We start from the raw sequence: 24213 nt of genomic DNA on the forward strand, positions 1-24213 counted from the left end.
TTTTTGCCGGCTATTTCTGACAGTTCTGTGACATTCACTCCATACAGCGGTTGAAACTCCTTCTTCTCATCCTTCTCCTTCTTCTCATCCTTCTCCATCTTCTCATCCTTCTCCTTCTCCTTCTTCTCATCCTTCTCATCCTTCTCCTTCTTCTCATCCTTCTCCTTCTTCTCATCCTTCTCCTTCTTCTCATCCTTCTTCTCATCCTTCTCCTTCTTCTCATCCTTCTCCTTCTTCTCATCCTTCTCCTTCTTCTCATCCTTCTCCTTCTCCTTCTTCTCATCCTTCTCCTTCTTCTCATCCTTCTCCTTCTCCATCTTCTCATACTTCTCCTTCTCCTTCTTCTCATCCTTCTCCTTCTTCTCATCCTTCTCCTTCTTCTCATCCTTCTTCTCATCCTTCTCCTTCTCCTTCTTCTCATCCTTCTCCTTCTTCTCATCCTTCTCCTTCTTCTCATCCTTCTCCTTCTCCTTCTCCTTGTCCTTCCTCATCTCCAAGGGCATTTAAATTAAAGGTACAGTGTTCTGCACTAATTTAAAGGCTTTCTGAAGCCTAGAAACCCTTTTAATAAGTTAAATTCGTAGCGAATTAATTCGCATCGAATCGAATTTCTTCCTCAAATTCGGCGAATCAGCCGAATCGAATTTTTGAATAATTCGCTCATCTCTAAACACCATATACCCGAATCTTTATATTTGTTCACTGATAGTTCTGTACCATGTGAAAGACCTAACTCTGGATCCAGTTCTATCTTTATCCCAGAGATTGTCCCAATTAAGCGAACCATTGTTTCCCAAAATCCTTGAATCCTTGGGCACTCCCACCATATGTGATATAACGTACCTATCTTTCCACAGCCCTGCCAACACTCTGGTGCATTCTCCCCATTCATCTTATATTCTACATTCGGTGAAATGTGCCATCTTGTCAAACACTTATAGTTTACCTCCACCTCTCTCATGCTTACGGTCTCATGTGTTAATCTATATATTTTCCTCTGTTTGTCTTCATCTATCTCTATTCCCAAATCCCTTTCCCATTTTACTATGTACATTGGCTTTATACAGTTGTGACCAAAATTATTCAACCCCCACTGAAATTGAGTGTTTTGGCCAGTTTGACATTGCTTTTGATCATTCAGTCATCTTGCTTACATTTACATTAAAGAGGCACTTGTAGGTCAGACAAATATAACATAACAGTTATAATGAAATAACCACAAATGTCTTTTCTGTGCTCACAGCATTATCAGTTTTATTCAACCCCCAAGTGACATTCAATCTTAGTACTTAGTACAGCATCCTTTTACAGTTATAACAGCTTTTAAACGTGAAGCATAGCTTGACACAAGTGTCTTGCAGCGATCTACGGGTATCTTCGCCCATTCTTCATGGGCAAAGGCCTCCAGTTCAGTCACATTCTTAGGCTTGCGCACTGCAACTGCTTTCTTTAAGTCCCACCAGAGGTTCTCAATCGGATTTAAGTCTGGTGACTGCGATGGCCACTCCAAAATGTTCCAGCCTTTCCTCTGCAACCATGCTCTAGTGGACTTGGAGGTATGCTTGGGATCATTGTCCTGTTGAAAGGTCCAACGTCTCCCAAGCCTCAGGTGTGTGACGGACTGCATCACGTTTCCATCCAATATCTCCTGGTACTGAAGAGAATTCATGGTACCTTGCACACGCTGAAGCTTCCCTGTACCTGCAGAAGCAAAACAGCCCCAAAGCATGATTGACCCTCCACCATGCTTCACAGTAGGCAAGGTGTTCTTTTCATCATAGGCCTTGTTCTTCCTCCTCCAAACATAGCGTTGATCCATGGGCCCAAACAGTTCTAATTTTGTTTCATCAGTCCACAGAACACTATCCCACAACTTTTGTGGTTTGTCCACATGGCTTTTGGCATACTGCAGTCGACTCTTCTTATTCTTTGGAGACAGCAAGGGGGTACGCCTGGGAGTTCTGGCACGGAGGCCTTCATTACGCAGTGTGCGTCTTATTGTCTGGGCTGAAACTTCTGTACCCACATCTGACAAATCTTTTCTCAGTTCCTCAGCAGTCACACGGGGACTTCTCTCCACTCTACGCTTCAGGTAGCGCACAGCAGTCGAAGTCAGCATCTTCTTTCTGCCACGACCAGGTAGCGTTTCAACAGTGCCCTTTGCCTTGAATTTGCGAATGATGCTTCCTAAGGTGTCTCTTGGTATGTTTAACATCTTTGCAATCTTCTTATAGCCATTGCCCTTCCTGTGAAGAGAAATCACCTCTTCTCTTGTCTTCCTGGACCATTCTCTTGCCTTCACCATGTTTGTAACCACACCAGTAAATGTCTAGAAGGAGCTGAGTATCACAGTCATTTTAAAGCTGCCTAATTGGTGCTTATTATGCTTGATTGCTGCTCGGTGACATCCACAGGTGTTTTCAATACCTGATGGAAAGCACCTGTATGAACCTCTGTTCTTCAGAGTGGTAGTCTTTAAGGGGTTGAATAATTGTGGCAATGAAGAAACCACATAAGAACCATTTACTACTGTATTACATAAACAATTGATGTCATTTTAGTTGCATTTGGGTAGTTACAACGTCCTTGTAGGATTTGATTCTGAATACAATTCCAAATGTACACTATAGTCCCTAAACCCCTTTACAGCATTGGGGGTTGAATAATTTTGGTCACAACTGTATGTGTATCTAACTCAGTGAGAATTTTATAAACTTTTGCTGTGCTCCGTTTCCCATCTCCATGTGATTCCAACAACCTCTCAAACATGTTACAATCTTTTCTCAATCTCAAAGGTTTCGGAAGACTCCCCACGAAGTGCTTCAATTGGTGATATCTCCACTCATCCATCTTACTAAAAAGTTCCCTTTTGTCTTGTTTCAAATCCTTAAGTGTTCTCAATTCCTGCCCTTCCATAATATCCCTCAGTTGAATATCCTCCTTTTTAAACCATTTTCCTGTGCTCTCCTCCCTACCTGAAGGGAAATACTCTGTGTTCCTCAGTGACATTAATTGTGAATTGAAATTCCATTTCATAATCGTGTGCAATTTATCCCAAATCCTTAAAACATTTAATGTATAAACACTCGTGGTATCTTTTAATCCTCTATATTGTGCTGGTACCCATATGGTTTTACTCAAGTCAACTCCGCTTAATTCATTTTCAATTTTAACCCACCTTTTCTTCTCTGGATTGTGTGTCTAGAGACCCCATTTAAAAAAAGGAAACTAATACAGCCACCACATTTAAGAATTGTAAAGCAACTATATTAACTTTTTATATTTAATACTGCTTTAACCACTTCAATATCGGGCACTTTCATCTCCTTCCTGCCCAGGCCAATTTTCAGATTGCAGTGCTGTCACACTTTGAATGACAATTGCGCGGTCATGCAACACTGGATTCAAATGCAATTTTTATCTTTTTTTTTTTAGGCAGATAGAGTTTTCTTTTGGTGGTATTCAGTCACCACTGGGTGTTTTATTTTTTTCTAAACAAATTAAAAAAGACCAAATATTTTGAAAAAAAAAGTTTTGCTTAGTTTTTGTTATAAAATTTGCACTGATGAGGCTGCACTGATAAGCTGCACTGATAGGCACTAGTAACCTGCACTAATGAGGTTACACTGATGGGCACTGACGAGGCGGCACTGATGAGGTTACACTATTGGGCACTTATGGGCATTGATGAAGCGGCACTGATGAGGCTTCACAGATGGTGGCACTTATGGGCATTGATGAGGCTGCACTGATGAGGTTACACTGATGGGCACTTATGGACATTGATGAGGCTGCACTGATGGGCACTTATGGGCATTGATGAGGCGGCACTGATGAGGCTGCACTGATGAGGTTACACTGATGGGCACTTATGGGCATTGATGAGGCTGCACAGATGAGGTGGCACTGATGGGCACTGTTTAGCATCGAGGGGGCTGCCCTGATGATCAGTACCCTGATTAACAGTGTAAACAATGTACTGAGAGTGACCTGTCAGACTTGCTGGTTATTGGCTCTCATTCCTCAAACAGAGGCAGCGCGAGAGGAAAGGAATACCGATAACTGGCATTTCTGTATACATGTGACCAGCTGTGATTGGCCCTGTACTGCAATCTGTGATCATCTGGTTTCAAAGGATACAGCAGTCACAGTGCGCAATGGATGCGTGCCCCAGGGGGCGCGTGGGAGGTGTGAAAGTGGGAGGACGTCCTCCCAGGATTGGAGAGCCACACTGTAGCTGTCTTTCGGCTATAACCTGGCCAGGAAGCAGTTAACTGGGTTTCAGAATCAAAATGACACACTGGGGGTAGATTTACTAAAACTTATGCAGGCCATACATGGTTAAAATTCCGAATGATTTGTCATCCGAAAATTGAAAACGTTGTTCGCTCGGTAATCCGATGGTGCCATCAATGATTTTGAAAATTGGCCAACCAAGTCATAAAGTTCACCCCATATAACAGGCAAAACTTCTGTTCCTTCCAGGTCATGGCTCATGCGCATATTCTTTTCAGAAAAACGATTGTACAATTTGACCATCATTGAGTCGAAAATCGGTTGTTTTTCATGAATTTTCCAACATGCCAGATCACTAAAAAGGGGAGGAACCACGAAAATCGGTGCCATTGACCCACCAACAGAGCAAAAATCGGCCGATTATTCTTAAGTCCAATTTTCCGATGAAAAATCGGTCACGTTTCGACCCATGTATGGCTGGCCTACAGCCCACAGAATTTGGTGCAGGTATTCATGCTAACTGATCAGCTTCTAAATTCAGCTTGTTCAGTGAAGCTTTGACAAGAACGCCTAGTAGCTGATTAGCTCTGCTCCAGTTTTAGTAAAAAAAAGAAAAAAAAAAAACATGGTTTGGCTGAGAATTACTATTTACAGGCAAGTGAAAAAATTTAAATGAAGGAAATAAAAAGACGCCAAGATCTTAAATACCTTTAAGCCGCACTCATTTAATCTATTTACGTATTTCAAGTCAACACCTAAGAGGAATGTGATGAAATAATAAACTGATCCAGAATTGGCATTTTTGCTGTTGTTTTGTTCAAGAACATCAACTTATTCTATTGTGAAATAACAGCTAATAACAAAGGACTGAAATCAGCCTTTTATATAGATGCCCTAAAGTTTTATTTGTCAGGACTGTCTATTTCAGGATATAAAGTGAAACTGTGATTTGGCTATGGAGGGCTAAGCAACACTTTAATTCCAACCCTTTCCAGCAACACCTGTTCACTTTTCCTTTCCCATGCCGCTCTGTTCTACTGCTAAAGCTGCCCTATGTCACCCATGGGTAGCTCACAGGGGCAGACTGACCATTTGGAAACTCGGGCACTGCCCGAGGGCCCGGGGTCAGTAGGGGGCCCCATGAGATGCCCCTGGTACCTTTTTCATAGGCTTTTTTGAGTTTGGGCAAAGACACAGGGGCCCCATGATCCCCTATTGCCCGGGGCCACATGAGTTGTCAGTCCGCCCCTGGTAGCTCATGTCATAGAAAACACATGGCTATAGACTCTACCCATATGAAGGCACTAGTGCTGTCCCATGGAGCGAGTGACAAGCTCGATGGTATGGGAATGGGGATGTTATGAGTTTCTGGCAGATTGTAGCACCAAAGGAACAATGGTAAGTGTGTGCTGTTGATGGGGGGCAAATAAATAACTGTGATTCTTCCCTATGCGTTGCACAAGTTTGCTTCAAGATGGCTGCCGTTTCCTTATTCATTAATAAGTATTATGCCTATCATGTTACACATGCATTGCTGTTTATTTGCCTTTAAATAATTTCATACTTTGCTTACTCAAAAGCTAGGGGATGCTCTATGTATTTAGTCTCCATTCATCACATGTACTTTGTTCTGCTGGAGCTCAACATTCTCTGATTTTATGACCTATCTGATGCTCATGTGTGAAGATCTGCACAAGTTTTCGATTAAAGTTTTCTACAATCTTCAGGATGTCATTTGGATTGAGTCATTGTCTGCCAAGGTAATAGACTGTAAGTTAAGCTATCTCATCACAAATGGATCAGTTACAGAGATCACATTTTCAGTGTGTAGATTTTCTCATTGTTTAAAATGTTCAGAGATCCCTCTAAAATCTGGCTGAATAGCCTAAATATAGTAATATGGAGGAGGTGGAAATGTGGTGTAGTGTCCTCACTGGGAAATTTTCCATCGCTTCCTGTCACAGTGACTTTCCAAAGTAAGGGGAAACATTACCTTTGACTGCTGTAACCAGGACACATGTACCCATTAGGATATTTTCCCTAATTTCCTGGTGTGTTAGCATTTTAACGATCTTATTTACTTCCTGCCCGTTTGACATTAGGCGATATAACAAGCAGGTACAGTATCTTATTCATGATTAGGAAAAAGAATCACCAGTAAGGACTTAGGGCTTCGGAAGTGACACTGTTCAATTACTCTTAGAGATTGGTTAATTAGTTCCACCGAGAATACTATTGCTAATCAGTTCATACAGCATGATGGAAGAGGAAATGATTAAGAATTTTTAGTATCATAAATAAATGAGAGATAGATAGATAGATAGATAGATAGATAGATAGATAGATAAATTACAAACTTTCTGTTTGCATTGATATTATTTTCCAGTGTAATTACAATGAATAGAGTAAGGATCACTGGCTAACAGCTGTACATGTAATCATACACGTTAATGAAGGGCAGTGCGGTGTATGGTAGTGTTTGGGGTATAACTTCACTTCTTTTATCATTATGTCAGAGAACACATCAGACAAACCTTTGCCCCAAAACTTCAACACTTCACATTTTAAATAATGTATGTGTGTGTATATATATATATATATATATATATCCTGTTGTATTACATTTCCACTATATGAAGCTGGTACCATGTTCAGTGCAGATGAAATACAGTGGGGCAAAAAAGTGTTTAGTCAGCCACCAGTTGTGCAAGTTCTCCCACTTAAAAAGATGAGAGAGGCCTGTAATTGGCATCATAGGTAGACCTCAACTATGAGAGACAAAATGAGAAAACAAAATCCAGACAATCACATTGGCTGATTTGGAAAGAATTTATTTGCAAATTATGGCGGAATATAAGTATTTGGTCAATATCACAAGTTCATCTCAATACTTTGTTATATATCCTTTGTTGGCAATGACAGAGGTCAAACGTTTCCTGTAAGTCTTCACAAGGTTGGCACACACTGTTGCTGGTATGTTAGCCCATTCCTCCATGCAGATCTCCTCTAGAGCAGTGATGTTTTGGGGCTGTCGCTGGGCAACACGGACTTTCAACTGCCTCTACAGGTTTTCTATGGGGTTGAGATCTGGAGACTGGCTAGGCCACTCCAGGACCTTGAAATGCTTCTTACGAAGCCACTCCTTCGTTGCCCGGGCGGTATGTTTGGGATCATTGTCATGTTGGAAGACCCAGCCACGTTTCATCTTCAATGCCCTTGCTGATGGAAGGAGGTTTGCACTCAAAATCTCATGATACATGGCCCTATTCATTCTGTCCTGTACATGGATCAGTCGTCCTGGTCCCTTTGCGGAGAAACAGCCCCAAAGCATGATGTTGCCACTCCCATGCTTCACAGTCAGTATGGTGTTCTTTGGATGCAACTCAGCATTCTCTCTCCTCCAAACACGACGAGTTGTGTTTCTACCAAACAACAGTTCTATTTTGGTTTCATCTGACCATATGACATTCTCCCAATCCTCTTCTGGATCAACCAAATGCTCTCTAGCAAACTTCAGACAGGCCCGGACATGTACTGGCTTAAGCAGGGGGACACGTCTGGCACTGCAGGATCTGAGTCCCTGGCGGCATAGTGTGTTACTGATGGTAGCCTTTGTTACGTTGGTCCCATCTCTCTGCAGGTCATTCACTAGGTCCCCCCCCGTGTGGTCCTGGGATTTTTGCTCACCGTTCTTGTGATCATTTTGACCTCACGGGGTGAGATCTTGCGTGGAGCCCCAGATCGAGGGAGATTATCAGTGGTCTTGTATGTCTTCCATTTTCTAATTATTGCTCCCACAGTTGATTTGCTCACACCAAGCTGCTTGCCTATTGCAGATTCAGGCTTCCCAGCCTGGTGCAGGCCTACAATTTTGTTTCTGGTGTCCTTCGACAGCTCTTTGGTCTTCACCATAGTGGAGTTTGGAGTGTGACTGTTTGAGGTTGTGGACAGGTGTCTTTTATACTGATAACAAGTTCAAACAGGTGCCATTGATACAGGTAATGAGTGCAGGATAGAGGAGCCTCTTAAAGAAGAAGGTACAGGTCTGTGAGAGCCAGAAATCTTGCTTGTTTGTAGGTGACCAAATACTTATTTTCCACCATAATTTGCAAATAAATTCTTTCCAGATCAGCCAATGTGATTGTCTGGATTTTTTTTCTCATTTTGTCTCTCATAGTTGAGGTCTACCTATGATGCCAATTACAGGCCTCTCTCATCTTTTTAAGTGGGAGAACTTGCACAATTGATGGCTGACTAAATACTTTTTTGCCCCACTGTATATGAGTCTCTGAGCTAGCAAATAACACATATAACATATTTACTTTATGTAAAATGTGTTATTATTGTAATTTTCAACTCTTATAAATATTCTATCACCACTTTACCGAAGCGTCATTTTTACAAATATGACTTTAGTTGCACCACTTAAAATTGAACTATGCTTAAAGTGATGTTAAAAGGTTCACTTTTTTAAATAGAAAAATAATAAACATGTTAAACCTACCTGCTGTGTGCAGTGGTTTTGCACAAAGCAACCGCAATCCTCCCCTTCTCAGGTCCCCTGCAGGCTCTCCTGGATCCTCCCCCCTGCTGAATGCACCCAGAGCAAGCTGCTTGCGCTCAAGGTACTTGTGTGTACTCGCTCCCAAGCCACCTCTGTGTGTCTATGAGACACAGAGATTAAGGCTCGGCCCCATCCCCTGCTTCCACCTCAGTGGCTGTGATTGGCAGCAATGGCTCCCCTTGCTGTGTCTCAGCCAATGAGGAGGATGAGACTGGGAGAGTCGTTTCTCTCGTGCACATTGGTGGATTGCAATCAGGATCATATAAGTATTAGGGGGGCTGAGGGAGAGCTGTATACGGAAGGTTTTTTACCTTCATGCATACAATGCACAAAGGTAAAAAAATATTCAGCCTGTAGAACCACTTTAATGTGATTGTAAAGCTAATTTTTTTTATTAAAATAACAAACATGTTATACTTACCTGCTCTGCGCAATGGTTTTGCACAGAGCAACCATGAACCTCCTTTTCTGGGGTCCCTTGCTGGTGCTGTCCACTCCTCCTCTTCTCCGAAGGACCTATAGCAAGCCACTAGCTATGGGAGCACTCATGCTCGGGCTCGCTCCAGAACAGGGCTGCGTGTATCCATAGACACACAAAGTATGGCTTGCCCCGCTCCCTTCTCACTTGATTTTGACTGACAGCAGTGGGAGCCAACCTCTTGACAAAGCCTGTGATGGGTGAAACGCTTTGGGGAGTGGTCAGTTCAGGTGGGTGGTGCACTATGTCACAGAGAGGAGCTTCTATTCAGAGTCGCATACACAGCTGAAGCTTTTGCTAGCAGTCTGCCTGACAAGTGGATGAGAAGACTGTCAGCCATTGCTGACACTCAGATGGCTATCTGAGTAGATGGAGTTGTCAAATAAAATGTATCTGGCTAGTGTGGAATTAAATTATTGTGCTGTTCTTTCTTCTTGTATGGTACAATCTGTGGGGAGGAGAATTATCAGGCTTGATGAAAGATTTCCTTGTGAATGAGAAATTAATAAAACAGTTCCATTGAGGAGTGTTTTCTCATACTGAGTTTGCCAATAATCTGTTACTTGATAGGCAAACATTTAGCCCTCATGCACACTGGACGTTTTGATAACGCTGGTAACGTTAGCTGTGTAAAGTCACGTTAAAAATGTGCGTTTTTCAGCTTTTTTTACCGTTTAGCGGCTTTTTTACGCTATTAGCAGCGTTTTCCCGCGCCTTTTGTTTTTTAGCGGTTTTATTGCGTTTTGCCACGTTTTTCAGCGTTAGAGCGTTTTTACAGCTAAAAAAAACTCCTCTAGAAACCCACTAGTCCTGGGATTTTTTTCCAGCCAAAAAACATGCCAGCCAAAAAACATTGATTACAGTCTGTGTGTGCATGGACACATAGGATAACATGCTGGGGGGTTTACTGGCTGTAGAAAAAAACGTCAAAAGCCAAAAACAGCAGCTGTAAAAAGGTCACATGTGCATGAGGACTTATGGCGAGTGATTTTCTACTGGGAGAAGGATCTCTGCGCATGACCTGGATCACCAGTACTGTGTCCGTTAGAAGATTTAACATCTGCTGGAATAAAAACTTTATATATGAACTTCACATAGTGCACTCTTTTTAATAGACAGGTATTACTACTAGTATGAGAGTAGTAGGATGTTCCCTCTTCCATCACCCAGGTGAAGAATAGATTTACAAATGCAGAGAAGGAAGGATTTATTTAATGTACAAGAGACATTCAGTACTATGTTTTTCTGCATTAAAGTATTCTTATCTGCTTGCTCACAATGTACACTGAGCTGAGCATGTGCAATTTCGGCAATTTACATTTTCTGTTCGATAATGTTTACTGACTTTTCAACAAGTTACAAAAAGCAAAACATAGGAGCAGAAAAATAGGAAGTAGAACAGTATGTAATCTTTACGTTATGCTCAAGATAACATCATACAAAAAGGTCATCATTCAACACTAATTCACATGATTGCAAAATGAGCAAACAATGTGCTCAAGCAGTGGGAAAAGCAAATAGAATTCTACAGTGCATCACTAGCGGGGTCACCAAGAGGAGGAAAATTGGTCCTGATTCCCCTATATACTGTAGATCTGTAGGTGGGCCTTTAGAATAATGGGGGGATTCACTAAAACTGGAGCACTCAGAATCAGGTGCAGTTGTGCATAGTAACCAATCAGCTTTTAACTTCAGCTTGTCCAATTAAACTTTGACAATAAAATCTGGAAGCTGACTGGTTACTATCAGCCCTGGACTGACCATAGGGCACACTGGGCATTTGCAGTCCACATGTTGTGGTGAAGAAACCATATAAAGCAGGCCTCTGCTATTTGCATCCATCTCTCCATCAAGACATCAACAGGGACTCTTTCATCTATAAGAATCTTTGCAACTATTTACGTATATTACAGATAGATGGGCCCCAACCACATGTGCCTTAACAGGGTTGTACTGCATGAATCCATCATCATATTATTGGGGTTTATCCCCCCCTTTTTTTCATTCAATTTTTTACCCATATTGCCTTTTATAGGCTTAGGGTTATGCTTCTCTCCAGGTGGTAACTGTATTTGCCTATATGCTTGCATGTGATATTATATACTTATGGTACAATTTTTGAAAACACCTCCTACAGGGAGTGTAACTAATGTGGTAACTATATGTGCCTATATACATAGCACGTGATATTATATACCCATGGTATAATTTTTTGAATATACCTCCTAACAGGGAGTGTTACCAATGTGCAATGCTGCAAATGCTTTAGACTATGGTGGTCATAGCCTTTGCAGCACATATGTATCCAGACCGGTCTTGGTGTGATTTTAATGGTTTTAGGTCTGTGTGTATTGTCTCATACTGAGGTGATGGTAAACCAGGGCGACTGCCCGAGTGTCAATCATTAATGTGTAATAAAGCATACTTTTTGGAAATTTTTCTGAGTATCGCATTCCGTCCATAATGTAGCCGCTTTCCTGTGAATCTCTTTTCACAAATCTCTCTTTTGGTCCACACTGGGCATTTGCCTGGATAGGAGGGGTGGCAGGAGCAGCATATAGTGGAAACAATCCATCCTTTTCCCTCCTGTTGCCACTGAATGCCCGCTTTCCTCCTCTCCCTCCTGCAGGCATTGCTGCCCCACCGACCCTCCTATCCATTTTTTTTCTGCTGCCCCCAGGCCCCTGTCCTCCCCCCTGGTCCCACTGTGCTCTCTTCGGGCTCCTGCATGCTCTCTCCTGGCCTCCATCTCTCAGGATGGAGAGTGAGGAAGGAGCTGGTAAAAATGTAATTTACCAGCCCCTTCCTTGTCTGAATGGACAGTCAGTGATCGGTACCGACCACTGTGTTTACTATACTTCAGTTTATGAATGAATGGGAAGTTCTGTACAGATTTATTTCTGTCCATTCATTCTGTACTGCTGAGACTGAAGAGAACGAGATTGAGGGCTGTGTCCTCAATCTCCATTCTCTGTCTCAAAGGTGATATGTCAGAGGTCTGTTTAGAACCCTGATACTACAAACAACTGTAAAAAAAACATTAAAAAATAAAATTGTAAAATAAAAAAAAAAAAAAATTGTAAAAAATAATTAAAAAATAAAATAAAAAACTACTGACACCAATGGCAGAATTACTAAGAGCGCACAGGTTGCACATGCGACTCCAAGGGAAATGCCTGGGGCTAATTTTTGTCCCAATCTGGACCCGATTACTATGGACAGTTTCACCAGATTCTGTGTGCACTAGTGTTAGTAAATTCACACACACGCACACACGCACACTGTAGAGATCTCACATGTTAAAAGATATTGATAGAATCAGTTCAGAGACGGGAAATGAAAATGGTGAAAGGTCTGAGGAATAAAACATATCTCCTAGATTATAGGAAGAGCAGGGCCCTTGAACCCCTCGTGTTTTGTTTTGTTACTGTATTGTCTCATGTACTGTCCCCCACTATAATGTACAGTGCTGAGCAAACCTTTTAGCGCTATATAAATACTGTAGTATAATAATAATAATAATAATATCAGGAGAGACTTTAGGAACTTAAAATGTAGAGTCTGCAGGAAAGAAGGAGAAGGGGGGACATGACTGAAACCTCTAAATTCTTTAGGGGTGTGAATAAGGTTCAGGAGGGCAGTATTTTCAATATAAGGAAAAGGAATCAAGAACACGGGGACATGGACTCAAACTAGCCAGAGGAAAAGTCAAAACTAATCTTGGAAGGTATTATTTTAATCAAAGAGTAGATGATGTTTGGAAGAGGCTTCCAGCAGAGGTAGAGAGTCAGTCAACAGTAAGTAGATTCAAACAATCTTGGGAGAAATATAGATCTATACTCACAAAAAAGTTTTTTTTAAAAAATGCGGCAAACTCGATTGACCGCTTGGTCTTTTTTGTTCTATAGTCACTATTCTGTGTCTCTATGGATGCAGGACCCAAAATATTTGTCATCATATTTTTAGAATGAAACCGGAAATCCAATTTAAGATCACTGAGAAATATGCTGTAAGTTGTAGCAAACAGTTGAAAACCATCTTCTACATAATCTAACTACAGTACACCAAATGTCATTGGCCGCTGTGGTTTACGGCATCTTGAGCAATGGAGAAACCTGACAACAGCAAGATAACACTTGAGGTCCAAGCTCCAGAAATTTGAGTGCTGCTGACTTTTTATTATACAATTCTATCTATAAGCTAGAGGTGAATGTAGCTGTATTAGGGCATTTGCATTTGCGACAGAAACATAGTACTGCTTGGACCTTGAAGAAGGGGACACTCCCCAAAAGCTTGTCCTCAAAATTATATGTTAGTGCAAATAAAAAAAGTATCACGGACAGTACTCAATTGTTTCTATCTATATGCTACAATGACACAAAAATAAAGCTGAATGTGTAGATTGACTCACCTGCATTTTGGAGACCTCAGACTCTGCAACGATTGCTGCCATACTGGTAGCCCCCCCATTCTCCTGAGAATTGTCTACACTGGCACTCCCAGACTCCAAGCTTGGTGGTCCAGCAGGTGAATTCTGGGGAGTTACCAATGCTAACTGTTTTTTTGCCTTCATCTGCTCACCCTCCACCTTTACATTACTGTCTAAGCTGTCCTTATCAGAAATCATATTAAATAATTATTTGAATACAGAGCAACAAAGATGAAATAATATAACAAAATGTAAATGAAGCTAGTTCAGTGTCGGAGCCCTGGAAAAGAAATTCATCAATGATCGTACTCCAGCCTTTATAGGATGGAAGGCTCTGCACTCAGCTATTCACATATTCATAATATTCAAATCTCTTCCTGTGAGATGTCATGCTGGCTCTGCACACTGCCAGACTGCTGAGCGCAACTCCACCATGCCTCACATGGATATCAAATATCAGCTGTACTGACAGTGTATAATGACGCGGCTAGATTTTACACAGTCCTCGTGTGCAAATCCCAACACGGCTCTGACCAATCAACATAGGGCCTTGTGTTATTAACCAGATCGGAACTTTTCAAGTTATTGCTACTAAGCAGACCTGAGATTTATTGCTTTTATTATAAATAATAATAATATTACTATCATGATTGGACAAATTTCAGCCAATGCTTCTAAAATATTTAACAGCAGATGCCTTTTTTCAAAACTTGTTCTACTGTTGCTAATGGAAACGCTTGTCTCCCTTCTACTGTAAAGTCCCTGCTGGTTCCCATCTAAAACTGATTTGATCCTGAATATTTAACCCTTCCATGACCAAAGATCATTGCTGCCTTGATACCCAGACCAAATGTACCTACATCACCATGCTTTGGTTAAAGTACAGTTGTAGGCAAAACTTTTTTGTAACCACCGTCAGTTTATTTTTTTTTGTCCTGTGTGTACCATTGGGGAGATTTCCCTTCACTTCCTGTCCCATGGCCAAAACAAGAAGTGAGAGGAAATCCCTGCAAATTAAAAGGAATTCCCTGGGCTCCCCAGGTCGACAGAACTAGTGTCCCCATTGGAAGATTTCCCCTCTATTACTTTTCTGGGGACAACCCAAAATTTGGGATTGCTTTTACTTTCACTTTCAATGATAATGGTAAACAGGACAAATAGAGAGGATGAATCTCCCTAACGGGGGCACAGACAGCAATAAAAACCGACAGGTGTTGTAATCCCTCTCCACTATATCCAAAACTAACAAAAAAGTGCCTTTAGTGACACTTTAACTTGGCAATAGCTCTATGACTAATCCACCTGCCTATACAATTTTCTACATTTTCTTAAAGTATAACTAAAGGCAAAACTTTATTTAAAAGTTTTGGCCAGAATGGAGATGGACTAGAACACCTATTAGGTGTTTATTGCTGTCTATGCCCCTGTTAAAGGGATTCACCCTTGTAGTGCTACCCTCCTGAGGGCCGCTGTGAAATGGGTTTCCGTAAGCCTGTCTTCGCACAGCCAGGCAACAGGTATTTTTCACACCAACTTGCATCCAGAGATAATGACCAGTCCATGGGCTTGGTTTTGTTATTCTATTAGAGCAGTGGTTCTCAACCTTCCTAATGCCGCAACCCTTTAATACAGTTCCTCATGTTGTGGTGACCCCCAACCATAAAATTATTTTCGTTGCTACTTCATAACTGTAATTTTGCAGTGGGAGGACTAGTGCCACATCACTGATGTCAGTGGGAGGAATAGTGTCCCATCGTTGGTATCAGTGGGAGGAATAGTGTCCCATCATTGGTATCAGTGAGAGGAATAGTGCCACATTGTTGGTGTCAGTGGGAGGAATAGTGTCCCATCATTGGTGTCAGTGTGGGAGGAATAGTGCCCCATCATTGGTGTCAGTGGGGGGGGGGGAATAGTGCCCCATCATTGATACTAGTGTGGGGGGGAATTGTGCCCCATCATTGGTGTCAGTGGGGGGGGGGTAGTGCCCCATCATTGGTGTCAGTGGGGGGAGGAATAGTGCCTCATCGTTGGTGTCAGTGGGGGGAGGAATAGTGCCCCATCGTTGGTGTCAGTGGGGGGAGGAATAGTGCCCCATCGTTGGTGTCAATGGGGGGGGGAGGAAATAGTGCCCCATCATTGGTGTCAGTGGGAGGAATAGTGCCCCATCATTGGTATTAGTGACACCAATGATGGGGCACTATTCCTCCTACTGACACCAATGATACTTACCTTGCTGACTCCTGCTGCAGCCTGGGCTTGTTCCCTCCCTCTCCCATCTACAGCCAGCATACCTGGCTGCAGCAGCACCATCTGCACGCTACAGACACTTACCTGTCAGCTGTCTTCCTTCTCCGTCTGCTCCCTTGCTCGATCTTCTTTGATTTTCACGCTGCTGCTCGGCTCCTCCTCCTCGCCGGTGATTGGCCGCCTGTGTGCCTCTCCTGAGCTACAGTTCTGGCGGCAAATCACTGGCGAGGAGGCGGAGCTGTTGAGTGATCCCGGGGATGTGGCCAGATGACAGGGGCGGCATGTCATCCCGCGCACACATCGCGTCCAGGGAAATGTGGACGTATCTGCATGTGGGCAGACCCGCCTGGAGACTGATAGAGGAGCGGTGTCTCGGTTTCTAAGACCTTCGGAAATATGTGTTTTCCAATGGTCTTAGGAGACCCCTGTGAAAGGGTTGTTCGACCCCCAAAGGGGTCGCGATCCACAGGTTGAGAACCGCTGTATTAGGGGAAATCAACTTGGATGGGGAATATGGATTATGGGATGCCCAGTTTGGCTTGAAACCATGAAAGGGGGATACTTTCTTCCTATGTACAAAAGCAGATCCTGGACTGTTCTTTTCCTGAAAGCTGTCAGTCGTTGCGGATCAGTAGCAGCTGCCCTTATGGGCGAGGTACTAGCAGCCCCTCAAAATACACTTTACATCTTATAGCTACATGCAGAGAGGTCTTCTCTCCCCCTATAGAGCTGCTCCCACCTCCACAGCCTGCAACCACTATCAGCCCTCCTGGCTTCTTGGAAGATCTCCTGGGACAAGGATAAAGGATTGAGCCCAGCGCTGTCCTTAGAAAGCTTGCTATGTGTGGCAAACCTTTCCCTTGTAGATCCCAGAGTGTACTGCTGTACTCACGTTGTCCTCTTTGCTCCCTGCTGCTCCAGATCTTGATCCCATTTGTGCCTCTCTACTGAATGTATCCTGAGCCAGCCTTAGTCCAGCCTGAAGCCCCCCAGACCTAGGGGACCACTCCTAGGCACCGTCAATCTCCTCAGCACTCCATCCACCCGACTTCTCTGTCATCCTGTCTCTCTCATATTTACAGGCCAGTCCACCACTCTACCAGAGACTCCAAACCTGGGATTAGCCAGACCCCCAATGAATATGCAGATTAGGCCTCCACCCCTTCTTGCTTACTGACTTCTAGAAGGTTCTATGGTCCTCCAGAGTCACGAGGAGGCGATAGAGCCACTACCTCTTGAGTCATCCAACTGACCTGAAATAACCCAACCTCAATCACAGACTCATATAACTACCATGAGTCATACACAATCTTACCTATGATACACTGCACTATTCTAGCAGCACACTAGAGGGTGCTAAACTCTCTCTATTTGTCCTGTTTACCATGATGATCATCAAAAGTGAAAGTATAAAATAAAATAAAAGCATTTTGGGTTGTCCCCAGAAAAGTATTAGCCCTCATGCACACTTGATGTTTTGATAACGCTGGTAACGTTAGCTGTGTAAAGTCATGTTAAAAACACGAGTTTTTCAGCTTTTCTTAAGCGTTTTTGCATCAGCATTTAGCGACATTTTGCCGATTTTAACAACGTTTTCCCGCATTTTTCTTCTTTTGCGTTTTTAGCGGGTTTTTGTGAGTCAAAGTCCAAAAACGTCGGTTTGCAGCGTTTTACCGCGTTTTGACGCATTTTTCAGCATTAGAGCATTTTTACAGCTAGAAAACTCCTCTAGAAACCCACTAGTTCTGTTTTTTTTCCCCAGCCAAAAAAAAATTGATTACAGTCTATGTGTACATGGACATATAGGATAACATGCTGGGGGGTTTACTAGCTGTAGAAAAAAACATCAAAAGCCAAAAACAACAGCTGTAAAAATGTCCTAACCCCAGAAACCACTAAACAGCTCATCCACTCCCTCATCATATCACGACTCGACTACTGCAACTCCCTCCTCACTGGCCTGCCTCACCACAGGCTATCCCCACTTCAGTCCATCCTGAATGCGGCTGCCAGACTCATTCACCTTTCCAACTGCTCCATCTCCGCCACCCCCCTCTGCCAATCCCTCCACTGGCTTCCGATTGCACAACGGATCAAATTCAAAATCCTAACACTGACGTACAAAGCTGTCCACCATACTGCCCCGAACTACATCACTGACCTAATATCCAAGTACCGCCCAGCACGCACACTCCGCTCCTCACAAGACCTCCTTCTCTCTAGTTCCCTGGTCTCCTCCTCCCATGCCCGCCTCCAGGACTTCTCCAGGGTGTCACCCATCCTCTGGAACTCCCTGCCCCAACCCATCAGATTATCACCTACTCTCCTCTCCTTTAGGCGCACCCTGAAAACCCATCTCTTCAGGGAAGCCTACCCCACCCCCTAACTTGCCGACCTCCTCCACTCTTCCTACCACTCCATCCCCAACAGCTATCTCCTCCTGTACCACTATCCCCTCCCTCCTAGATTGTAAGCTGGAAAGAGCAGGGCCCTCGATCCCCTCATGTTTTGTATTGTATTGGTATTGTTCTGTCACATGTTCTGTCCCCCTTTGTAATTTACAGCGCTGAGCAAACCATTGGCGCTTTATAAATACTGTATAATAATAATGTCCAGTGTGCAAGAGGGCTTAGAGGGGAAATGTTTCCAATGGGGACACAAGTTCTGGAGACCTGGGGGTCCCCAGGTACGTTCCTTAATTTTCAGGGATTTCCTCACCCTTCCTGTTTGGCTATGGGACAGGAAGTGAAGGTAAATACCCCCAATGGGACACAAATGGAAAAAAATAAACTGACAGGGGTTATAACCCTCCCTTATTCTATCCAAAATGAAAAAAAAAACTAAGTCGCTGATCACCACCATTACTAGTATAAAAAAAAAAAAAAATCCAGTATATATACCACCATTTGCAGAGGCTATAACTTTCACATAAACCAATTAATATACACTTATTGGGATTTTTTTTAGCGAAGACATGTAGCAGAATACATTTTAGCCTAAATGTATGAAGAAATTAGATTTTTTAAAAAAAATTTTATTGGATATGTTTTATAGCAAAAAGTAAAAAAATTAGTTTTTTTTCTTTTTTCAAACTTTTTGGTCTTTTTTTGTTTTTAGCGCAAAAAAATAAAAGCCACAGAGGTGATCAAATACTACCGAAAGAAAGCTCTATTTATGGGGAAAAAAATTACATAAATTTAATTTATGTACAGCATTGCATGACTGCGCAATTGTCAGTTAAAGTAACGCAGCACCATATAGCAAAAAGTGGCCTGGTCAGGGGGGTAAATCCTCTGGAGGGCAAGTGGTCAAATAACCATGCGGATCACTAAGGTCTGTATTTATAAAGCAACTAATCTGACATTCAGCAAACATTTAGGGCTCGTTCACACTTGACTGTTTTTCCAACTCTTGCCAAACACCCCTATAGCGTTTGACAAGCGTTGGTTTGGCGTTTGTGGAGTGTTTTTAACGCTCCGCATGCGCGGTTTAGCGGAAGTTGCCAAGCGTTAAAACCGCCTCCCAAGCACCTTTAATGAAGTTTGAATGGAGTTACCGCTCCGCAAACGCCTCGCAACCACAAACGCCGGTTGGGCAATTGCGGAGTGGCACCATAGACTTGAATAGGAGGCTTCAACTTCTCCTGACTCGACCAAAGGCGTCCGTTTTGCCACGACGCTAATGCTCCTGTTTAAACAGCACTATGTGCTGCAATGTGCAGAATTTTCCCAGGCGTTTGGGAAACGGTAAAAACACTTCCCAAACGCCTGTCTGCCGCTTGCTAACAAGGCTAGTATGAACGTAGCCTTATGCAGGCCATAGACGGGTCAAAATCGGCCGATTTTTCTTTTAAAAAACGAAAAATCGGTCGTTCAAGCAGCCGACGTTACCAGCAACGGTAAAAAAAAAAAAAACCCGCCGATTTTCATCCCGTCTACAGCCGGCAAAAAGTGTCCCTGAAGAGAGCTCCGCTATTTCTTTGACAGTTCCTTGACATTTATAGCGGTTGCAACATTGTATCTATTTGTATCCATTTAGGATACAGATGTTTTTATTCGGAAACAAATAGATACAATGTTGCAACCGCTATAAATGTCAAGAAACTGTCAAAGAAATAGCGGAGCTCTCTGCAGGGACACTTTTTGCCGGACTGGAATTCCTCTTCTTCTTCATCCTCTTCTTCTTCATCCCCTTCTTCTTCATCCTCTTCTTCTTCATCCTCTTCTTCCTCTTTATCCACTTCTTCTTCATCCTCTTCTTCTTTCTTCTTTTTGTCTTCCTCTTGCAGGTCACTGCTCATGCGCAGATTTTTTTATCGGTAAAAGATCGGCCGATTTGCCCATCATTGCCGCGAAAATCGGCCGATCGGTAAAATCGGCCGATTTTTTTCCAACTTTACCAATAAAAAAAATCTGCCAAAATACCGAAAAACGGCCGAACATTTAGCCCACTAACGATCCGAAAATCGGCCGATTTTATTTTCGGCCGAAAAATCGGCCGATTTTCGACCCATCTATGGCCTACATTACTGCAGGTAAATGTTCCTAGTGCATGTGTTTTTAATGACAGCAATTGATCCATCACCTGTGAATGTTTGGTGAATGTCACACCCACTGCTTTATGAGTATCCAGCAGAGTTTTTTCAAGGGCATCTCCACATTAATTGACCAGCCAAAGAGCTGTGTGGGTAATATACACTTCCATATTTGTGTCCAAGTCTGTCTCCAACTGAATTCCAAACATGAAGTCACATTTTTGCATTGTTTATGTATTCTGTATTCCACAAGCAACGTCACATTCCACCTAAATACTTCCAATCTGAAAGTTCAAACAATATGAGTCTAATGTATCTGACCCATATAGGATATACTGAATTGGATACTGGACTGGCAATAAACTAGACACTACTGCCATTGTTTGCAAATCACAGCATAATGTATATTTTCCACAGGTCTTGGTACTGGCAGGCCTGAATTTAGTTGTATACTGACCTCTGCTGGTTTTTGTGATATAGCAGCCCTAAAAAAATTAAATAATTTGGCCATGCAAATGTTACAGTACACAATTTGTAACTGAATGCTTTAAAAAACACCGACCAATCAACTTGATCTGGAAATCATGATATCTGTATTTAAAATGGGATAATATTCACATATACCTAGTGAATTGTTTGGTCTCAGGTGAAATGCAGAGATGAAACAAATCCTCCTACATAGGTTCGATCTTTCCATCTGCAGTCTTCTCTATATTTATTCAAAGTGCTGAATTTATAAAGCTTGTCTGAGAGTCCAGAAAAAAGGGGGCAGAGAGTTGAAATTACACTCTGCAACGGTCAGTGAGGAGAGCTCTGAGATCTGATTGGAGGGAAGAGACACCCCCTTCCACACAGCACACAGGGACAGAGCTGAGGCTGTCAATCTGATAGAGATCCATCCCCTGTCACTGTTTTTCCCTTGGTGTCAGAAAAAGTGATTCATACTGATAGCAGAGGAATGAAGCAGCACACAGAAATGACACTTAGTACTCTTAATTGAAGTACACACTACAGAGAGATATGCTTTGCTCATAATTCATCTGTTTTTTTGTTATTTTGTCCCCCTGCCCCCCCCCCCCCCCCATCAACTGTGTATACTAGAATGACCAACTTTAGCAGTTATTGGGTGTTATATTAGCCCAATGAAGGGAATGCATTAAAGTGATACTAAACCCACAACAGTAAAATCAGTCTGTGTATACAGTAAAGCATGCTTGATATACTCACTGTGGAACCTAAGGGGTTAATTCTCTGCATTGTGTAAAAATACTGTTTGATCCTGACGTCTATGATCCTCCCCTTCTTCCAGTGTCCCCCTCTTATCTTTTCTTGGGACAGTGCATGTGATCAGCGCAGGGCAAATCAGCACTGTCCAAGCAGAGGTCAGGGGTCCTGCATCCTCCTAGAGCAGAATGAAAACTCCTCCTACAAGCTTTAACCAGTGCTCTGCTGGACACTGATAGCAGTCACAAGACTGCTCTAACTGCTGATAAGAAAAGTATGTAGCAGTTTATATTTACTAAAATAATTGCATTTCCATGTTGTGTGTACTGTGGGAGACCAGATAATGAATGCAGGGTCCTGGGTTTAGTAACACTTTAAGGTAAAAACAGTTAGCCTTTAGAACAACTTTTTACAGTTTCAAACTGACATATGCAGCATTACATGTAATATATACCAGTGCTAAGTGTACATGAAAAAGCTTGCCTTCATTCTGTGTGTCAGCAACAGAGCTTCAGTGGTGTTGTTGCAGATCTGAGAAAAACATCTGCTTAGCTATTATTCAGCTAACAGCACATCAAGCAGATCTCTTCTAAAAAGAAACATCAAAGAGGTCCCTTTGTTCTCTGGGTGAGCCTGTTATTCTCAATGAAGGGAAAATGACAGAAAGAAGGAACCAGCAAAATGCTAAGAGGAAAACCATCTAGGGGAACGTTTCTGGTAGATATCTGGGGTGATGTTGAGGCCAAGAGAAGAACTAAAATTAGGCAAGGGAGACTCGTTTAAGTGACCTTATAAGTTTTAAAAAAATGCAGATGAGAGGTCCCTGCAGTAGAACAGCTTACTCACTCCGGTGATCTGTGCCTCCCATCTTCATAGGACTCTTTGGCATGCACTTTAGCGTTGTCCTTCTTCTTTAAGAGCCCACGGCGTGGTGCGCAAAATCAAAACACCATAAATGAAAAGTGGAAGTGAACACAAAAAGGGGAATTTAATCCAGCCATACCTGAATTGAAATGCAGCAGTTCAGCAAGGACAGAATGCATTTGATCCATCTATGTAGGTATGTACAACTGTCCTGTCAGATTTTTACCACTCGATCAGCTCCGCTGGTTATACTTGGCAACGCTGATCAATGCATTCTGACGGCAGGTAAGTCTCTCCGCTGTCAGAGCACAATAGCTTAGCGGGGATTATTCTATCATCCACCTCAAAATGTGTGGATGGTCGAATCAGGTCATTTTTTAATATTCAACCAACTAGTTTAACACAAAAAAAAAAATCATCTATGGGCAGCCTTATGGTGTGTTATATGATCCCCTCCCAAATAGTTAGGACCCTTCACTGACCCACCGGGACACAAGACTCCCTACAGGGGCAAGGAGCACTCAGGTCTACCTAACCAAAAGGCCCAGCAGACCCCTTTCCTCATGATCAGCCAAAGCTGACAAACGAGTTACTAGAGAACGGCAGGTCACCACTCTCAGGGAGTGCTTGACACAGTGGGCTCTCTGCCTTCCTAGACCTCAGCCAGACAAAGAAGTACAGTGTGAATCAAGAGGCAATGGGCCTCTCAGAATCCCCCACATCACTAGGGAAGAAATTCTGACCCCCAGGTCACCCAGCAGGTGCTTAATTCCGTTTTCCTTTCCACAAGGAAGATCTCTCATGATCACCATCATACCAGAGACATTGACCAACAGCACCCCTGCCCCACCCAAGAGAGCCTTCCACTACCATTGCCCCCCATATGCCACCTTCCCCACCCGGTGAGAGAAAGATACTCACCTTCACAGCTCTGGACATCCTCGGGAATGGGAGTCGGGCTCTGCATATACCCTCAAGCAGCTTGCAGCCTCTCTTGGATCCCACCTGATCCCCATGTCCATGTGTGTCTCTTCTTTGGTCCCTTCTTCCAGGGGGCAGTGCTGCCCCCCTGAGAAAATGCCACCCTAGGCAAATGCCTTGTTTGCCTTGTGGTAAATATGCCCCTAATCATACCAACGGGGATACTTTACAGCCAGCCATCCCAGCCAGAATGATGGCAGAGCACCCCTACCAGACACTGATATGAACAGATACTACACTTGATGTCAGCCAAAAGTTTGAAAAGCGAGTCTACATGATTATCAGACATAGCAGGGTCCTAGGGATTGGAAAATGGAAGAACAGCAGGGGTACACAGGCATGTCACACTTTCAAATGCTGAATAGTCTTATGGAGGCTGCAATACTGGAACACAAGAAAGATGGAAGACATGGGGACCTGGAGGAGAGAGAATAAGAGCTCTTCTTCTTAAGGGACCTTCTATCTGCATATCTTTATAACCTGACAGGGTCACTTTAAAGGATAAGTTCACCTTTTAGTAAAAAAATAATAAATGCATATTTTTTTACAGGTAAAAAAATGTGCATTTATTATTTTTGTCTGCAGGAGCCTGTAAAGCATTGCACCACCGACATAGACAAAGGGAGGCTGGGAAGGGATTTCTTTTATAATCTGCT

General features: G+C 42.8%; 1 protein-coding gene and 1 pseudogene across 2 annotated transcripts in view; both read right to left on the reverse strand.

Moving 5' to 3' along the window:
* Positions 1-24213, reverse strand: part of ATP7B (ATPase copper transporting beta) — a 114273-nt gene that overhangs the window by 57936 nt on the left and 32124 nt on the right. The window contains exon 1 of one of the 2 annotated variants that reach the window (XM_089680330.1): positions 13690-14034. The exons of the other annotated variant lie outside the window; for it this stretch is intronic. Within the exon in view, the coding sequence (XP_089536456.1) occupies positions 13690-13905 (216 nt within the window). The 5' untranslated portion in view covers positions 13906-14034. Of the gene's footprint in view, positions 1-13689; positions 14035-24213 lie in introns of those variants that run through there. 2 annotated transcript variants of the gene reach the window in all.
* Positions 23610-23826, reverse strand: LOC149459957 (U2 spliceosomal RNA; annotated as a pseudogene).

This window comes from Staurois parvus, unplaced genomic scaffold (assembly GCF_062004578.1).
Source record: "Staurois parvus isolate SC_StPar_1 unplaced genomic scaffold, SC_StPar_1.0 ptg000242l, whole genome shotgun sequence".
Lineage (NCBI taxonomy): Eukaryota > Metazoa > Chordata > Amphibia > Anura > Ranidae > Staurois > Staurois parvus.